The 20,558-nt window shown below is 42.0% G+C and overlaps 1 protein-coding gene across 1 annotated transcript in view; it reads right to left on the reverse strand.

Moving 5' to 3' along the window:
* The window catches only part of LOC144682360 (collagen alpha-1(XXV) chain-like), a 206,903-nt gene extending 201,973 nt beyond the window's left edge, over window positions 1–4,930 (reverse strand). Inside the window, exons 1-2 of the mRNA XM_078544798.1 lie at window positions 3,299–4,930; window positions 2,843–2,912 (exon numbers count right to left, since the gene is read on the reverse strand). Of these exons, the coding sequence (XP_078400924.1) occupies window positions 2,843–2,912; window positions 3,299–3,619 (391 nt within the window). The 5' untranslated portion in view covers window positions 3,620–4,930. The remainder of the gene's footprint in view (window positions 1–2,842; window positions 2,913–3,298) is intronic.
* Between the last annotated feature and the right edge of the window lie 15,628 nt (window positions 4,931–20,558).

The raw sequence follows: 20,558 nt of genomic DNA on the forward strand, positions 1-20,558 counted from the left end.
AATTTTGCAGTCCCAATGTGTTTTCTGAATGTATCTGGGGAAAAACAAATGATTTGTTGCAAAAATCATGATCTAAAGACACCTTTTCACATTCTGAACATATGCTCTTTATTTGACCTTTTAACTCTACTTGGTGCATTTCATGGGAGTTATTTTCTCCTGGTAATGTAACACAATTTTAAATGGAATAGCATGGTGAAAGGGTAGAAAATTGCAACATGTCTTGTTAGGACAATATTCAATTATGCAAAGGAACATTCACTATTTTCAATGGGAAAAACAAAAAATGGATGGTAATCTCCACAACAATCATTCAATCAGTCCCATTTAAAAAATATTACAAAATGAATCAGAATATTCACAAATTACTTTTCTCCAAACATTCATAGGATTCTTTTTAATAAAAATTGATCAATGTTTGATCCTGTTTTTCTCACTATACTCACAATTGTTATTATTTGTTATTCATTATTAAATTTTCCAAAACTAGCAACATAAAAATGTTTAAAGCGGGTTTAACTGTAACTTTCAACATATATACTTCAATTTAATGAAGGGGAAATTTCCCAAGCACCTGGCAGGAATGTCATTGATTCAGGTTTGCACTGCATCCCAAATAATTAAAGGAATGGCCAAACAATCATTTGCAATGCACACCTGAATTTCTAATATGTAGTTCTGCTGGGTCAGTCTCCTTACCATGAATGCATAGGAAGACCTTTAGGGTTAAAATATATACAGATTCCATTATTTTGGGTTTTATGACAACATCAGTGATGATTTTAAAAGTTCACTTTTAAACCTTTTTTGTTTGTCAGTTTACATGGATTATAACAACAATATGCATTTATATAGCACCTTTAGTCTAGTAAAACATCCCGTGCTGCTTCACAGGAGGGCAATCAGACACGGATCAGAAGCAAAATGCGGGTCAGTAGGCACGGAGCTGATGGTGAGCAGCACTTGATGGAGGTTATGATACAGTAGCAGAGTTTTGGATGAGTTTGAGTTCATGGAAGATAGGAGATTAGCTATATAGCATAGGAATAATCCATTTTAAAAAAATGAGCCTGAGACAGTGGCCAGGGAGCGGAATAGAATCAATGGTGAGGGAACAGAGTTGGGACCAGGGATGATGATAACGGCTTCGGACATTCTAATGTTTAATTTGAACAAATTACAGTTCATCCAGGACTGGATGTCAGACAAACATGCTAATAACACACAAGCACTGAAGGGGTTGAAAGGTGTATTGGTAAAGTAGAACTGGGCGTTTTCTGCATACAAATAGAACCTGACACCATGCTTCAGATAATGTCAACGAGGGACAGCATGCAGATAAGGAATTTGTGGGACCAAGGATATATCCTTGGTGGGTTCAAAGGCAATGTTTCAGGGCTGTTACGAGAAGCCATTGCCTGAGATTCTCTGGCTACGACAGGACAACTAAAAGTGAAATCAGGTTGGAACAATACTATTCAACTGAAAATGAAGGAAAGGGGTTAAGGCGTGTCAAAGGTTGCAGACAGGTCAAGAGGATGAGGTGGAATAGTTTACCATGTGACACTCACATCGAATGTCACTTGTTATTTTCAGAACGGTTGTTTCATTGCTGTGACAGGATCAGAAACATGACTGAAGGGCTTCAATCATGGAGTTGTGAAAAGGAATGACACCAATTTGGAGCTAACTACACGTTTGTGGACTTTAGAGAGGAAAGGGAAATTGGAGATGGATGGGGAGGTGTAACTGCCAGTCACAGTGGAATGATGGGTGGGATTTTTGAGAAGGGAGTGATAAAGACAGATTTAAAGGGGAGATGGACAATGCCTGAGGATAGAGAAATCATTTACAAATCAGCTAGTATGGGGGCCAGGAAGGAAAGCTGAGTGATCCACAGTTTATGGGAATTGGGTCTAAAGAGCAGTAGCTGGGTCTCATGGACAAGAGGAACTCAGAAGGGGATGAAGAGAGGTAACAGAGCGAAATAAGTGGGGTTGAGGGGTTCCTTGGGGGATGTTTCGCTTGGTGGATAAGAGGAAAGAAGATAATGACCACATGCAACTAATGAAAGGTGTTAATCTTAATGTCAAAGAAGCCCACAAGCTCTTTGCACTTTCTGAAAGTGATGGGGCTTCAAGAAAAAGGTTTGGAGCAGAGCAAAGAGCAAAGTTAGCCTTGCATTCCAGGACCATCCTGGGAGTAGTGGGCAGTTTTGGCAGAGGTGAGCAGTGCCTGATAGTGCTCGGTGGTCCAGCCAGGCTTGTAGATGAACAGCTAAACCAGCTGCGTGCCAGGTGCATTCTAGTCTGCGCCTCCACTATTCGCAACATCCCCCCCCCGCCAACCCCCATTAAAGCAAGGAAAGATGAGGGGCCAGGCCAGGGAGAGAATCTAGGGCAAGAGAGTGAGAATCTGGGTTTCACTAAGGATAAGGGCATTAAAGGCTGAGTTGAGGGAGTAATTGAAAAAAATTCCCAGTTGCAGAAATACAGCATAAGACAATACATGGGGATAATTCTGAGCGTTATCTTCTGCTGGGGACATTCTGCCTGTTATTCATATTCATGACAAGTTTTCAGTGGTAACTTTAAGAGGATACAAATTACTGTTCACGATATTGGCGGGCAAATGTTCAACTCAGCCCCTTATCACATCCCTGCCTCTTTTATCTTAGCTAATTGACTTCAAACCGGTTAACGCCACCGTTAAAATGGTAGAGTTAGCTGGTATGAACGCGTTCTTCTGCTAATATTGGCAACAGTAAGTCAGAGTTAAGATGTGCTTGGGGGTGTATTTTGGAACAGGAGAGATTTATTGCACAACAGCAGAATCCACCTACCTGCAGGACAGTTACAATCAGCTGGTGCTTCTCTTGCAGTTCGGTGCCTCGCTGCATCTTCATAAGATCTCTACAGAGAAACAACACAAATATCTACATTTCAGTGACAGAACTCGGCACCATTATATATCACGGGAATGCACCATAGTCTGGATATTGAAGGAAAGGGGGTCTCAGTACAATGAACAAATCCATTAGGCAATTCTAGCACACCCTGAGCTTAACGCGAGAGAAAGTGAAGTAGAAGTGACGGGCACTTTTCCCACTTTTGCCAGTTGACTAACGGAATCTGCATTCACATCTTGCTCCGTGCTAGCTTTAAAATGTGCCGTTTAAAATCGGAATCGTCCCCAAATTACCAGGGCAGACACATGCCTCAACCGATAGGAGCCCAGCAACAAACAAGCGCTATCGGTCGGACCGGCTTTAGCTAGCGGGCTGGGACTGTGCCGCTACCTGGCCCAGAAGTTGTTCCACTCTGTCTTGGACGAGCAGTCGCATCCGATCTGCCGCTAAACTGGGGCCCCGGTGAGGCTGGGTGTCTCCCTTCACATTCTCCAGGTCCAATATCCTCTCCTCCAGCTGGGAAGTTTTAACACTGAGGCTGATACAGAACGCCAGCGAGCCCACAGACAGCGTGAACCAGATGGCGTTTGACAGTGTCCAGCAGCAGCGGCTGCCCTGAGCCAGAGCCGGGCTCTGAGTCACCCCCATGTCTTCAACCTGCTGCTTGGCTTCCCTCCGCTTTGGACTTCGCTCCGTAGACATCTTCGGCATGTTCCTCCTCACTGCCAGGCACTTCTCAAAAACCCCGGCAAGGGCCAATCTGCATGGGAGATATCCTCAGTTTCAGCAAGTAGACGGGGCACGCCGATTATTCATAATAGATTTCTCTCTCTCTTTAAGTGAGCGGAATGGTCCTGGTCAACTGGTGTCTCCTCTCTGCTAAACCTGCCCAGCTTCTTTGAATCAAAGGGCTGCTTTGACCTGTTGCTGTGCCCGCTCCTACCTGGCCGTGTGTGTGTGTGTGTATACTGACTGAGGAATGGGCTCAGTTCCTCTCTGTCCACTCTCTCTCTCTCTCTCTGCGGCTTCCAAGCGATCCAATGCCCTGGTCTAGTTTGCCGCGTACCGACTGCACACGGTAAATACGGCTCCAGTCCCCAGTCCCAGCATGATTAACATAATTCTGTTTAGATATGCAAACATTCCCCCTCCCCCACCCCCACCCTCCTTTGCCGGCCCATGTGGGGGAACAGTGCTCGGTGCTCCTTTGGACCTGTCAACAATCCGCAACCCGACCCTCAGTGACAGTCAGGGGAAGTGAAGGCGACGGCCACACCGAACATTTCTGTACAGCGGCTGGACCGCAATACACTTAAAATATCCCTCGTCCTCAAATATGCCGAAATGAAAAGAATAATGAGGTTGAAATATCGGGTTATGTGATTACAGACTGGGGGCAGTCAACAGTGGCACTATATATATATATATTGCTGCTTCCCAATATGATAGCACAGTAACCCCCCCCCCCCCCCCCCCCAAAGGGACATGGACCTGGACAGACTCGGTCACGTTAATGAAGCAAAACACTGCGAATGCTGCAAATCACAACAGAAGATGCTGGAAATACTCGAGAGCTCAGGCAGCACCTGTAGAGGGAGAAACAGAGTTAACATTTTGATCTTGTATGAGATCATCACAAACGGTCAATCGGCCTGCAATGCTATCTGTTTCTCTCCCCACAGACGCTGTCGGACCTGCTGTGTATTTGCGGCATTTTTCTGTTTTTATCCCCTCTGTAACAATGTGAGGCAAAATGAATCATGGTAATCACTGAAGTCAGTAAGAAGAGTCATTCCAGGTCATGTTGGACTATACTCTATGCGATTATTTGTTATCACTGTTAATTGCCCAGAACAGTAATACTTAAATCCTGTTAAGAAATCCTCAGTCATCTTTGTACCCCTGTAGTGCGGAGCCCACAACTGTGGGGCTCCCATGCTCATGTGCCAGGTTACCTTTTTACGTTTTCAAAAGCCTATAATAAACAGGTAGGGGAACGATAACGTTTGTTCAAATTGTAACAATAAATCTTCACTCAGCTCCAACAGCTATTCAGCCGTAAGATCTCATTTCACATGCAAGTGGTATGAAGCAGCAGCGCCTTGCTTTGCGATGGGTGGGATTATTCTTTCAATGTAATAAATAGTTGTTCTGGGCACAAACGAATGTTGCTTAATCAGACCGATAATTCGACGGACCAGCGACTGGAATAAATTATGAAATGGGGCAAGCTGGAAACCGTGAACCGAAAGTGCTAGAAATGCACAGTAGGCCGTCTGTAAAGATACAAGATTTGGTTATAACCTTTGGCCCTAGATTTCGGCACATCTTGTGTAATTTAAACATTTTCGGATTTTGTTCCTGAAAAAAAATAACAAGTTAGATTTAACTAAAAATTAGCTTGTTAAGAATTTGAGAATCAGTTTTGCATGCAAATAAATTCAACTACAAAGCTTAATATACATGGCCTGGTAAACACAAACACTAGTAGCTAGCTCTTTTTCAATCAGTTTAATTAACACAAGAAACATTTCAAACTGCAGTCACAATTATGCGGTCCTTTAAATATTCGTTTTATTAATTATTAATTACTTATTAATTAACATTTATTATTTAATACATTTTTATATTAACTTTTTCAACTAAAGTTGATTGGTAAGCATTAGATCACTCTTTTTTGTATTGCGTTTTTGTTGCCAATGGCACATTTTTAGCGCAGGAGTGCTACTATCGGAACATAACTTCGTCAGCTCTTTGCTCGGGGTCTTGTTGCTTCGAGACTATACAATTAAACATCTTCCCCTCAGCCTATCCTGATTGCTGATTGGATACATGCTCCACTTGATATGGGACCGCGCTGCACAGATTATCCTGAACTTCAATCCCAGGCTTCTACACAGATACAGTTGGCCTCACTACCCCCAGGCATGAAACTGAAAAATCGGGCAGAGGGTTCCTGGGCTCACTTGCTATCCAGTGACCCCTGCTGGAAAGTGAATGTGTGTGGAAATCGGATGTGGTTAAGATTAGACTTGGCTCAAATAGTCAAGTCGGTGCTAAGTGACTGAATGCTTAACTTTGACAAGAGGTGTAAAAATGGGCAATATCGGATTGGTCATCCATTATACATCACGTCTGGTTTTAATACCTGTACGGTAAAGGAAAGTTGGACAGGATGTAGAATGGATGGCCGATCTGACATCTCCCCTTTTACACCTTGGCTAAAGCTCTGGAAATCTCTGGCTACTGTCTAGGCTGGCCGCATCTGACGAAGGTTTGCTTGGGTGAGGACTCTGAAGAGGGACAGGGAGAAAGTTACAAAGGCAGCCTCATTGTACCATCATTGTACTTTTAAGAATGAAGAGATCCAACCATCCCAATATTTCTTGTTAATCTCTCCACAGGCAGAGGCAGGTCAAAATATATTCCGCACATCATTTTCAGCGCACACATATGGAACTGTCAATCAATTCCGGGTAGTTGATAAAAATGGTCGGTAACAGTGTATTTGGAAACAACATTAAGCCAAATGTTTCTGCTCTTTGTGTTGTCGGTCAAGTCACTTGTGGAATCTCTTTGACGCTCTTAAATTTACGATTAGCCCAGAAAGCATGTGTTCATTCTTTCAGATAGGTTCCACACGGATTCTGTAGTAAATTGAGCAGGCTGTTGATGCACGGTTTTCCCTCCCTTACCGCACTGTGCAAATGCTGTCAACATTGTATTAGCAGGTGTAAGTGTATTCATTCTAACCGCGTGTGCACTGAATTAAGTTCATACACTTTCAACTTCAGCTTATGAATGACCATATGGCGTGATGTTAAAACAGGTTTTAATTGCACCAGCACACCACAATGATGTACAGTAATCCACTTTCCATTTAAAATGGAAAGCACTCTAATTGCAATTTAAAACAAAAATCAGTTCGTAATTTGAAACAAGTATAATGACATTGTCAATGAGAAGTATGTCTTTCAACTGATTATCTTAGCTCCATTCAGACTTCCAAAACCTGCCTAAATTAACAAATCCGAGCCAGTCAAGCAATAAATCAGTCTATAAGATTGAAGCTGAAATTATTTTGAAAAGAAATAATTTTCTGTTAAGTTTATTTTTATTTGAATACAAAGGTGCAAAGAAAAAAAGGCTGATGCATGTTAATTGAAATTTAGAGTTATGGAAAAAAAATCTACCAATACTCTCTTGACCATTAATTGAAATAATGCAGTCAAAATTCATGTATACAAAGCATTTGAACATCAGGTAACATTCAGTCCAGGGTGACATGTATAATTATAAAATTATCTGTTGGTACAATTATCAAATCAACATAAACATAAACAAGATTCTGGCTTACATTCATTATTTCCAGTCCAGATTTTTTTCTCCTATACTTATCACTAATCAATTCCATATTAAGGTTACACCACAGTGAAATAGCTGAGAAATTAATTAGGCTACACATTTCTAGGACAATCTAAAGGAAATTAACACAACAAAAAGATAACATTTAGTTCAGGCAAAATTTAAAGCAGTTATTTGTATAGAATACATTTCTATGGTGGTGAAGATTCACTTAAATAATACATATTTAACACAAAAGTATAATGCTGATCGAGCTAATTCTAAGCATCTTAATGACACCTAGTGGAACATATTACAACTGCATGTTACTCCCCCTCAGGTTTATTTCATTGATGCCTATTTGCCTTGCAGTGGGACAGAAGTTGGATATGATAAACAAAAACAGATGGCACAAACTAAGGTTGCATTCCCTGGATATTAAAAGATTAAGGGATGATTTGATCAAAGTTTCCAAGATATTAAGGAGAGCTGATACGGCCGAAAGAGACAAACTATTTCCGCTGGGTGGGGAGTCCATTAATAGGGGGCATGGTCTAAACATTGAGCCAAATCTTTCAGGAGTGAAGTTAGATAACACTTTTACATGCAAGCGGTGGCAGGAGGTTGGAACTTTCTAGTGCAAGTGGCAGTTGCATCATAGAATCTTAGGACTGAATTTTATGACCCAAGGATGGAAGCTTGCTGCGGGGGCAAAAGTGGGAGGCATTCGCCTGGCAACAGTGCCTGGGGAAGCATATTCCCAGTGGTGGCCAATCAAGTGGCTGCTGGTGGGGTTACCATCCCTATTAAGGACAGCAGCACCCCCGCACCCCCCACCCCACCCCCCGCCCCCGCCCCCAACACCACAACCACCAAGAGCTGCCAGTGCAATCAAGAGGGCAAGTGGCTCACCAACCACTACAGTGTCACCTCTAGCAGTGGCCATTGCTGTATGAAGGTGCATCAAAGGCTGGGTGCCTTCAAAGGCAGTTAAGTGGGGTTTGGGGACACTGGTGCCCACCTGGGGGTTGATCAGGGGGATGGGGATCGCTAAGAGCTGTCAGCACCATTGCAACAGAGCCAGCCTATGCCGCTGGGTTGGGGAGGGGGGGTGGTTCTTCATGGGCCATAGAGTGGCCTAAAAGAAGGGCCTCCCCTGCAGCCTGCCAGGAGGCTGCCAGCTTTCACTGGATGGCAGCAGGCCACCCCCAGCCATTAGCAAAATGCCAGCAGTGGTGGGAAGAAGCCCTTAATTGTCCACTTAAGAGGCTCAATTGGGTTTTCGGCAGGTGGCCCATTTACCAGCTTTGCCACTGCTGGTGGCATGGCAATGGGAAGACATCAGACACCTACACACTTCCACCTTTGCCCTCCATCTTGCCAACCTTCCCACCTTCCCTTCAATAAGATCATGGCTGATCTGGTTGTGGTTTCAACTCCACTTTCCTGCCTGCTTCCCTTAACCCTTGACTCCCTTACCTTCAAACATTTATCTAACACAACTTTGAATAAGTTCAATGACCCAGCCTCCACTGCTTTCTGAGGAAGAGAATTCCACAGACTAACAGCCCTCTTATAGAAACAATTTCTCCTCATTTCCACCCTAAAAGAGAGGCTTCTTATTATTAAACTGTGTCCCCAAGTTCTAGCCTCCCCAAGAGGAAACATCCTCCCAGTATCCCTCCTGTCAAGTCCCCTCAGGATCTTATATGTTTCAATAAGATCACCTCTCATTCTCCTAAACTCCAATAGGTCTAATAGTTTTCTCAGCATCTTTTCCCTGGTGATGGTGATTGTTTTAAATTCCTCCCTCCCCTTCACCTCTTGATTTTCAAGTATCTTTGGGAAGTTTTCTATGTCTTCTACAGTGAAGACAGACACAAAATACCTGTTCAATGCTTCTGTCACTTCTTTATTTTCTATTATTAATTCCCCAGACTCACTTTCTAGATGACCAACACTCACTTTAGTTATTCTTTTCCTTTTTAAATACTTGTAGAAACTTTTTCTATTTGTTTTTATATTTCGAGCTAGCTTTCTTGTAAACTCACCATTTCTCCCCGTTTTTTCAGTCTTTCTTTGCTGGTTCTTAAAATCTGTCTAGTCTTCAGATCTACCACTAACCCTTGCACAATTGTACAGTGTTGCACAATTTGATACTATCCTTAACTTCCTTATTTAGCCACAGATGATGCATCCTTCTCAAAGAGCTTTTCGTTCTCACTGGAATAAATCTTTGCTGAGAGCTATTAAATATCTCCTTAAAAGTCTACCATTCCATCTCTACTGTCCTCCTTTTAATCGAGTTTCCCAGTTCTCTTTAGCCAACTCTGCTTTCATTTCTTTATAATTACATTTATTTAGGCTTAAAACACTGGTCTTTGACCCACACTTCTCACCTTCAAATGAAACAGGAAATTCTATCATATTATGATCACTGTCACCTAGAGGCTCCTTTACTGTGAGGTTATTGATTAATCCTGTCTCATTGCACGTTATCTGGCATAGAATAGTCCTTGGTTGGCTTTAGAATATGCTGCTCTAAGAAATTGTCCCAAATGTACATTTTAAAGGCTAACTTTGATAATCTGATTCACCCAATCTACATGAAGATTAAAATTACCCATGGTTATTGCAATGCCTTTCTTTCATGTCCCATTTATTTCTTCCTGTATAGACTGTCCAACAGTGTAACTGTTATTAGGGGCCTATAAACTATTCCCATAAGTGACTTCTTACCTTTCCCATTTCTTATCTCTACCCAATCTGATTCTGCATCTTGGGTCTTTTGGTCTAAGTTGTTGAGGTGCAACCTGTCCCTTTTGATTAGGTGCTTTTTGCCCTAGAACTAGTCCCAAATCCCTAAGAATCTGAAGCCCTCCCCCCTGTACCATGACAATTTTAGAAATGCAGGTCTCTTTAAGAGTAAAGCAGGACACATTTCAGAGTGAATTGAGAACAGGCGATGCTCATTGAAGCCTGTGCTTAAAAATTAGGTTTATCCCTAGTTAAGTGGGTTTTGCTTCTGGACATGGAAAGGATCCAGAAGGAAAGAGTGGAAACTGGTATTTGTATTGAACTATAGTTTAAAAATAAAACAGTTGTGATTCACAAAATGTCTGCTGCTGTCTGATTCGGCAAACGGATATCCACCTATTAAACATACCACACCTCAAACCGTGCGTTGATCCTCCTAATCTTCCTAATTCCACTCTCATTATCATGCGACAGAGGGAGATCATAGATGACTATCTTCGAGGTCCTACTTTTTAGTTTCCTCTCTAGCTCCTGAAAATCTGACTTTAGGACCTCAATATGTGCCTTAATGGCAATGTTGTTGGTGCCAATGGGTACCAGTGCTTCTGGCTCACTCTCTTCCACCTGCAGACTCCTCTATACACTCTCTGTAATATCCTAGTCTAGCACCAGGGAGGGCAACACATCATGTGGGACTCATACCTGACTGTTTCCCTGACTGCAAAATCTTGAATAATGACTGCATTTCTACTCATTGCTGTTCCCTCCTGTACAGTTCCTTTCCGATTGCTGCTGTGGTCTGTGCTCCTTCAGGGTGTTATCACTCCCAAGCCTCCAATGCTAAGTGCCTGTTTGAGAGTGACACACATCCTGAAGACTCCTACACCCACTGCCTCTTCCTACTCTTCCAGATGGCCACCCATCTACTATCCGGACTTCTCATTGCCTGTGGGGTGTCCACCTTCTGGAACAAATGATCCAGGAAATTCTTATCCTCCCTGATGCTCTGCAGGGACTTCAGTGGCACATCGAGTTCGGAAATCTTGAGCTCAAGCTCCAGCAGCTGGAGGCCATTTCACACTCACGGGAAGTGTCATGAAGTTACCACATGGCATAGAATTGAAAGCAACAGGTCTCAGCTGCCCATTCATGATATAAGGAAAAATCTCCATTTCCTATTTTTATAATCTAGTTAGTATCTTCAATAAACTATTAAATTTAATTAATGCCTCTAGATCGGCTCTGTAGCTCTGTAATAAGGCTTATAGCCTTAATTTTCTCTTGATTGGAGTTCTATTAATTCAAGTAGGCTGTAAATTTAATAGAACTGTATAGTGTTCTAGTGCTAGTTTAAACTGCTGCTCTAATTTAGAGAGGAAAGACACCTTAAAAAGTCACTTAGCGATCACCTTCCTGCCATGGTGTAATGTTACTCTAGCCGTTTTTTGGAATACACCAGGGAAGCTCCAGTCTTCCCCCATGCTGATTTATGCTGCTGTCAGTTCTTGCTGTCACCTGCTCCTTGTTATATAAACAACTAGCACAGCACATCTTCCCTTACAGCTGTGGCTCAGTTCATAGCACCCTCGCCTTTGAATCAGAGGGTTGTGGGTTCATGTCCCACTCCCGGAAAAACCAAGAACTGTGATTGTACTTGAAAGAAGTTGCAATCTGTGACTGTTGGTAACTCGAAAGAGTTTCCCTTACCATAGGAGGTGTCAGCTGTGGCTCAGTTCATAGCACCCTCGCCTTTGAATCAGAGGGTTGTGGGTTCATGTCCCACTCCCAGAAAACCAAGAACTGTGATTGTACTCGAAAGAAGTTGCGATCTGTGACTGTTGGTAACTCGAAAGAGTTTCCCTTACCATAGGAGGTGTCAGCTGTGGCTCAGTTCATAGCACCCTCGCCTTTGAATCAGAGGGTTGTGGGTTCATGTCCCACTCCCGGAAACCAAGAACTGTGATTGTACTCGAAAGAGTTGCAATCTGTGACTGTTGAGGTGTCAGCTGTGGCTCAGTCCATAGCACCCTCGTCTTTGAATCAGAGGGTTGTGGGTTCATGTCCCACTCCCGGAAAACCAAGAACTGTGATTGTACTCGAAAGAGTTGCAATCTGTGACTGTTGATAACTCGAAAGAGTTTCCCTTACCATGCCAAATTCCCTCAATCACCAAATTCCTTCAGTTAAGTACATTGTCAATGCAATACTCCATTGAGTTGGTATTAGTGCATGCTTGTTATTGATTGATTGTTACCTTTCAATCTGAGAGTGAAAGAATTTGTGAACCAAGGGTATTAAAGGATATGAGGAAAAGGGTATATGGAGTTAGGGCACAGATCAGCCAAGATCTCATTGAATGATGGAGCAAGTTGAGAGACTAAATTGTGTAATCCTGTTCCTATGTTTTAATGTTCCTACATATAACTGTCAACATGTCTGCCTTCCAGGATTACACCATTTTGCTACAATAACTATGGTATAATCAAAAATCCAGAAATGTTGTAAATTAAATAGCTTTTCGTGCAGTCTGAGTTTTGGCATTGCACCAATAATTGAAATTGCTCAGATGATTGGAAAAAATAAAGGAGAAAAAATGGTCTTCAAATTAATCAGCCATTTTCAAAGCAGAGGTTATGACAGAAAAATGCATGCTGCCAGAAGCGAAGCCATGACGAAAAGGTAACAGCAATTATTGTTAGTATTACTGTTCATGTGACTTTTCTTAGCACATCTTGGATGTAACTACGAGTCCCAATAAAAACAGAGAAAGGCTTTAGGAAAGTGAAATAGGAAAAAAGTAAAATTCCAAAAAGCTGATGGGGTCAAGGAAAAAATCAATACTTTTCACAAGCAGGGGTTAAACCCAGCAAAGCAACCCAGAAAAACCCAGCAGACAGTGGGTCATATTTGCCAGTAATAGTCAACATTACAAAAAAACTGCAAACTGTATATATGTGATGATGATATGACAAACAATGCACCACAACAGGTATCACTTAGAGCCTGTGTTTTCAAGAAGCCATGAGTACCACTATTGAAGTGACTTCACAGGCACATCTCATGTGAAATGACCAGTTATCAGCAGAGCACGGAAGGACTTCGATCAGTTATCATAAGAGGATAGAAAGACTTCAGGGAAGTGATATGAAGTATAAGTTGTTGGAGGTGAAGATTTCAGTCAATACAGGCAAAATCCAGGTGTGATTGCAGGACGAAAGGACAATATATACAGGTTAGCACCAGGTGGTTAAAGCAAACAGACAAATCTCACTCCAATAGGTTAGTCCTTAACTTCTGAAACAAGTAGGGTATGTTATTGCAAGGTCATAATATTCTAGAATGCATGGTCGCCGAAAAGCTGTAAATTAACCAAATTTTTGCTCATATTTTTAAAGCAACACTTAGCACCAAGTTCTGCCTCTTAAAATATCTCCAGTGAAGTTTGCTCAGCTGTTGAAATGCATTGTAAACAAGAGTTATACTGTATAAAGTCAGGTCAATTTCTCAATGGAAAACTTGTTCAGTGCTGTAACAATTCACCACAACGAGTATTCTGATGGGAAGATTCTGTTTGCACTCATGTTCTGGTGTCCTGAGACTGCCCTGGTTGCACAGTGTTATAAATCTTTCTGAAGGGTGATGAAGGCTGGAAAAAGTGCTTGAATTGGGAAGAAAAGAGAGCACTTTCTTGTTAGCATCACCATGTAGAGATCCATCATGACATGTCAGTTGTCAAGGTTAATAAATGACTCACAAGATTGCACATGAAGAGCTAGATATCTATGAACAAAACAGGGTAACATTTTAGAGTGTTTCTTTCAAGAGCCGAAAGGTACCTGTGTTGAGGTAACTTCACGTAGCGCATCTCCTTTGAAAGCACCAGTTCTCGTAAAGGTAAAGACAAATCTCAGGAAAGTGAAACAAAATACAGTTAGAGGTTTGGGCTTCAGTCGTTGCAGGCATTGATAAAAAGATTGCAGGATGAACAGGCAAAATGAACAAATTCACAACAGGTGATTAAAGAAGGCAGGTAAAACTCACACCAATATGTTAGCCCTTAATGTGTAGAGAAGAGGATGATGTGTTATTAAAAGGTCATGTTATTCCAGAAAAGATGGTCACTGAAATGATGGGCAGTAGTTGAGAATGAACAAAATTCACAAATTCCACTCATCATTTGAAGCAAGCTCTTCAGAAATGATGCCTGTTAAAACATCTCTAGTGAAATGTGCTCAGGTGCAGAAAAGCAACACAAACAAGAGGTACACTGTATAATGTCATGTCAATTTCACAACAGACATCTTGGCCATTGCAGTCAAAAGTCACCACAACAAGCAGAGCTTACAGTGTTTTGATGGGAAGAAGATGTTTGTACTCATGTTGTGGCGTCTTTAGACTGGACAGGTTGCACAGTGTCATGACTGGTAGCCGTAACAAAAGAATTCTTTCTGAAAGTTATAGAATAAATTGGAAAGAGAGCTTGTTAAGGGATGAAAGCAGAGCACATTACTATGAGCTTATAGAAATCCATTGTGCATGTCAGTTACCAAGAGTTCCAGTTTACTCACGAGTTTGCACGTGAAAAGCCAAACATCTATGACCCAAGCATAGTAGCACTTACCACAGCAAAGAAAAAGCAAATGCTAATGTTCAGGTGACAATTATCTGTAATGTGAACTGCCAAGGCTAAATCGGACAGAAATGATATCAATGAAACATGCTCATGTCCTAGTTAGCAGCTTAATCTACTTTCCTGACTTCATTAACTGAAAATCAATGATGTTACAAAGTAAAGATCACACACTTGCAAACGTAGATCTGCGGCATATTTCTCTTTTCGCAAATCTCTCCATTTCACTTTCAGTCTGCTAGTGACTAGTTGAATGTAACATCAATCCTTTATAATGCGTCAAAACTCACGATTTAAATGTCGCATTTCACACATAATTACTTTACCTTTGAATAGATAACAATGAGTGACTTTGATACCCGTGTTGCTTGGATTTCAGTTGCTGACATGTTATCTCAGGCATGCAGCAGAAACTAAATGCATGCTGTTGCTAAAAAGGTCTAGTGGCTAGACAAGTGTGGAAAATGTCATCATTCAGGTATATATCACATCAATAAGAATGTAATTTCAAATATCAGAAAGGGAATGTTACCATTAGAGTCATGTTTTCAAGTCTTAGTCAACATTACAGACAAATTGTGAACTGTGATACCTAATGATGATATGACAAACAAGGCACCATAACAAGTAGAAGTTAGAGCCTGTGTTTTCATGAATCTATGAGTAGCACTGTTGAGGTGACTTCACAGACACATCTCATATGAAATGACCAGTTATCATCAGAGCGCGGAAGGGCTTCAGGAAAGTGAAATAAATTACAAACTGTTGGAGGTGAGGACTTCAGTCATTACAGGCAAGATCTAGGCATGATTCCAGGATGAAAGGGCAAAATATACAGGTTGGATAAAGCAGACAGACAAATCTCACCCCAATCGGTTAGTCCTTAGCTTCTGAAAAAAAAAGACTTGTTATCGTAAGGCCAAATTATTCCAGAATACATGGACACCAAAAAGATGGGTAATTGCGAAGAATGAAGAAAATTAACCAAATCTACACATCTTTTTGAAACAACACACAGGGAAGAATTTCACCCCCGTTGGGGGGAAAGTGCAGGAGCGGGCGCATGTGGGGCACCGTGATTGGGGGGCACGCCGCCATTTTACATGAGCAGGCCAACTAAGGCCCGCCCAGCTAGGAAGCGCTACGTGCTCCCTTTGTGGTGGGGGTGGGGGTGGGTGGGGGGGGTGGTGGGTGGTATCCCTCAGCCAAGAGTGTGCACTTACGTGCATGCGCACTCATCTCCCTGAGGATAAGTGCTGCCTCAGAGAGATCGGCACCAAATTTAAAAATGGTGAACGGGCAAAAATAAAAATTCCCTCACATGTCCCCTCATGTGAGACTGCCAGCTCTATCACTTTTAATCAAACTTTTATTAAACTTCTAAAAACCTGCCCGTGGATGAGGTTTCATGCTTTTTCTGAAGCCCACCAGGGCTCCCAGCCTGCCCGCCAACCTTAAGGTTGGATGGGCAGATCCATTAATTACTTCAATTACTTTTTAAATGGCCTAAATAGGCTGTTGACAGGTCAGCGGGCGCACAGCTGATTCGGCTGCGCCCCTGCCAACCTGAAAATGGAAATGATGCGGGGTGACATTGGGAGTTCCGCCGCCACGCTCGCCAACTTAAATATCCTGGCCATAGCACTTTATGCTTCTTAAAATATCTCTAGTGAAATCCGCTCGGGTGTAGAAATGTATTGTAAACAAGAGGTATACTGTATGAAGTTATGTCAATTTCTCAATACAAAACTTGGCCAGTGCTGTAACAATTCACCACAACAGATATTTTGATGGGAAGATGCCATTTCATTACTGTTCTGGTGTCCTGAGACTGCCCTGGTTGCACAGTGTTACAAATGTTTCTGAAAGGGGATGAAGGCAGGAAAAAGTGCTTGAATTGTGAAGAAAAGAGCACATTCTTGTTAGCATCACCGTGTAGAGATCCATCATGACATGTCAGGTGTCAAGATTTCCAAGTTACTCATAAGGTTGCAGGTGAAGAACCAGACATCTATGACCCGAACATGGTGGCACTTACCACAGGAAAGAAAAAGCAAATGCTAATGTTCAGGTGACATCTTTCTTTAATGTGAAATGACAAGGCTAAATCGGACAGAAATGATATCAACAAAACATGTTCGAGCTTTAGTTACCAGCTTAATCTACTTTGCTGGCTTCGTTAACAGCAAAATCAATGGTGTTACAAAGTAAAGATCACACAGTTGCAAACTTTGCTCTCCAGCGCACTTCTTTTTCTGCACCTCTCTCCATTTCACTTTCAGTCTGCAGGTGACTGGCAGAATGTAACACCAATCCTTTATGCTGCTTCAAAACTCAACATGTAAATGTTGCAATTTACATAATTGTGAAGAATGAAGAAAATTAACCAAATCCACTCATCCTTTTGGAACAACACATAGGGAAGAACTTTCCCCCCGTTGGGGGGGAAGTGCAGGAGCGGGCACATGCGGGCGCGCCTCCGATTGGCGCACCCCATTTGGGGGTGCGCCGCCATTTTTCTGGATGGGCCAATTAAGGCCGCCCAGCGTGACATCCACCAGCAAATGTTGTGCAGGCAGGGGGGAGAGTCCCTCAGCCAAGAGTGTGCTCTTCAGCGCATGTGCGTGAAGGAGTGCACTCATCTCCCTGAGGATAAGTGCTGCCTCAGGGAGATTGGCGCCTAATTTAAAAAAGTGAAGGGCAAAAATAAAAATAAAAATTCCCTGACATGTCCCCCCAGAGTAGCTCTTAAGAGCCTTTTTTTCAAGAACCTGTGGGTACTAGAGTTGAGCTGACTTCACATTGCACATTAATATGAAAGTACCAGTTCTCGTAAAGGTAAAGACAGACTTCAGGATAGTGAAATAAAGAAGAAATAGTACAGTTAGAATTTAGGACTTCAGTCATTAATGGCAATAACAAAAAGAAAGATTGCAGGATGAACAGGCAAAACGAACAAATTCGCAATGGGTGGTTAAAGAAGGCAAACAAATCTCACTCCCGTGGGTTAGCCGTTAACTTGTAGGGAAAAGTAAGATGTGTGATTGTAAGGTCATGTTATTCCAGAAACGATGGTCACTGAAACGATGGACAGTAGTTGAGAATCTACAAATTTCACCAATTCCACTCATCGTTTGAAGCAAGCTCTTTGGAAATGCTGCCTGTTAAAATATCTCTAGTGAAATGTGCTCAGGTGCAGAAAAGCAACACAAACAAGAGGTACACTGTATAAAGTCACATCAATTTCACAACAGATATCTTGGCTATTGCAGTCAACAGTCACCACAACAAGTAGAACTTACAGTGTTTTGAAGGGAACAAACTGTTTGCATTCAAGTTGAGGTGACTTCAGACTGTACAGGTTGCACAGTGTCATGACTGGTAGCCGTAAGAAAAGAATCCTTTCTGAAAGTTGTAGAATATATTGGAAAGAGAGCTTATTTTGGGAAGAAAGCAGAGCACATTACAATGAGTATAACCACATAGAAATCCATTGTGACATGCCAGTTGTCAAGAGCACCAGGTTATTCATAAGGTTGCAGGTGAAGAGCCAGACATCTATGACCCAAACACAGTAGCACTTACCACAGCAAAGAAAAATCAAATGCTAATCATCAAGTGACAATTGCCTGTAATGTAAAATGACAAGGATAAATCAGACAGAAATTATATCAACACAACATGTTCGAGCCCTAGTTAGCAGCTTAATCTACTTTTCTGACTTCATTAACTGCAAATTCAATGATGTTACAAAGTAAAGATCACACACTTGCAAACTTACATCTCCTGTACATTTCTTTTTTTGCATCGCCCTGTATTTCACTTTCAATCTGCAGGGACAGGAGGGTATGAATATGAGTGAGGTAGGTAGAGGGATCCAGGAAGTAGCACTGAAGGAGCCTCAGCCCTTGCCCTTATCCAACAGATTCGAGATTCTTGCTCCCTGTGTGGACGAGAGCGGGGACTGTAGGGAGGATGAGCAAACTGACCATAGCACAATGGTACAGGGAGCCATTCAAGTGGGAGGAGAAAAGAGAAATGTAGTTGTAATTGGGGATAGTATAGTTAGGGGAATAGATACTGTTCTGTAGCTAGGATCGAGAGTCCCGAAGGCTGTATTGCCTATCTGGTGCCAGGCTTAAGGATATCTCATCTGGGCTGCAGAGGAACTTGGAGTTGGAGGGGAAAGGTCCAGTTGTCGGTGTCCATGTAGGTACCAACGATATAGGTAGAGGAAGGAATGAGGTCCTGTTGAGGGAATACGAGCAGCTAGGGACTAAATTAAAAAGCAGAACTAAAAAGGTAATAATCTCCGGTTACTACCTGAGCCACGAGCTAATTGGCACAGGGTCAATAAGATTAAAGAGGTAAATGGGTGGCTCAAAGATTGGTGTGGGAGAAGTGGGTTCGAATTCATGGGACATTGGCACCAGTATTGGGGAAAGAGGGAGCTATTCTGTTTGGACGGGCTACATTTGAATCAGGCTGGGACCAGTGTCCTGGTGAATGTAATAACTAGGGTTGTAGATAGGGCTTTAAACTAAATAGTGGGGGGAGGGTTCAGTTGCATGGAAATATAAAAAATCAAAGTTTAAGGAGAGGGTAAGAGTGCAGCTTAGTTTTGATTGCAATCAAAAAGTGAAAGGAAGGGACAGAGTGTGTGAACGCCATATTGCACCAAAGAATCATATAAGAGTAGGGAAAATTGACCATAAGGCAAACTTAAAGGCTTTGTTTCTGAATGCCTGTAGCATTCAGAATAAAACTAATGAGTTAACAGCGCAAATAGAGATAAATCGGTATGATTTGGTGGCGATTACTGAGACGTGGTTACAGGGAGAACAGGTTTGGGAGTTGAATATCCAAGGGTACTGAGTGTTTTGGAAGGATAGGCAGGAAAGAAAAGGAGGTGGTGTAGTAAGGGAAGAGATCAGTGTTATAGTGAGGAATGATATAGGCACTTGAGAACAAGGCGTAGAGTCAGTCTGGGTAAAAATAAGAAATAGCAAGGGAAAGAAGTCCCTTGTGGGGGTAATCTATAGGTCCCCAAACAGTAGTTCAGCAGTAGGGCACAGTATAAACCAGGAAATACTGGGAGCATGTAAGAAAGGCACAGCAATAATCATGGGTGATTTTAATATGCATATAGACTGGACTAATCAAATTGGCAAGGGTAGCCTCGAGGGAGAGTTCATAGAGTGTATTAGAGATTGTTTCTTGGAGCAATATACTGTGAAACCAACCAGGGAGCAGACTATTCTGGATTTGGTTTTGTGTAATGAGATGGGATTAATTAATGATCTCATAGTAAAGGATCCTCTAGGGTAGAGTGATCATAGCATGCTAGAATTTCAAGTTCAGTTTGAGAGCAAGGAACTTGAGTCCCACACTAGTGTTCTGGAGTTAAACAAAGGTAACTACATTGGTATGAGGGCAGATTTGGCCCTAGTGGACTGGGCAGGAAGACTACAAGGTAGGACAGTTGATGAACAGTGGCAGATATTTAAGGAGATATTAATTTTCTCCCAAATGAAATATCCCAATGATGAAGAAAGATGGTAAGAGGGGGAAAAAGCATCCATGGCTAAGCAAGGAAGTTAAAGATAACTTAAAGGCAAAAACTAAGGCATACCAAATTGCAAAGGTCAGTGGCAGGCTGGAAGATTGGGAAACTTTTAAAGATCAACAAAGGGTTACTGAAAAAATAATAAAGAGAGCAAAGGTAAATTATGAAAGAAAATTAGCGCAAAATGTAAAAACTGATAGCAAAAGCTTCTGCAAGTATATAAAAGGAAAGAGAGTAGCTAAAGTGAATGTTGGTCCCTTGGAAGGTGAGACTGGGGAGTTAATAGTGGGGAACGCAGAAATGGCAGAGACGCTTAATCAATATTTTGCCTCAGTTTTCACAGTGGAGGACAC

Source organism: Cetorhinus maximus, chromosome 1 (genome assembly GCF_964194155.1).
Source record: "Cetorhinus maximus chromosome 1, sCetMax3.hap1.1, whole genome shotgun sequence".
Classification (NCBI taxonomy): Eukaryota; Metazoa; Chordata; class Chondrichthyes; order Lamniformes; family Cetorhinidae; genus Cetorhinus; species Cetorhinus maximus.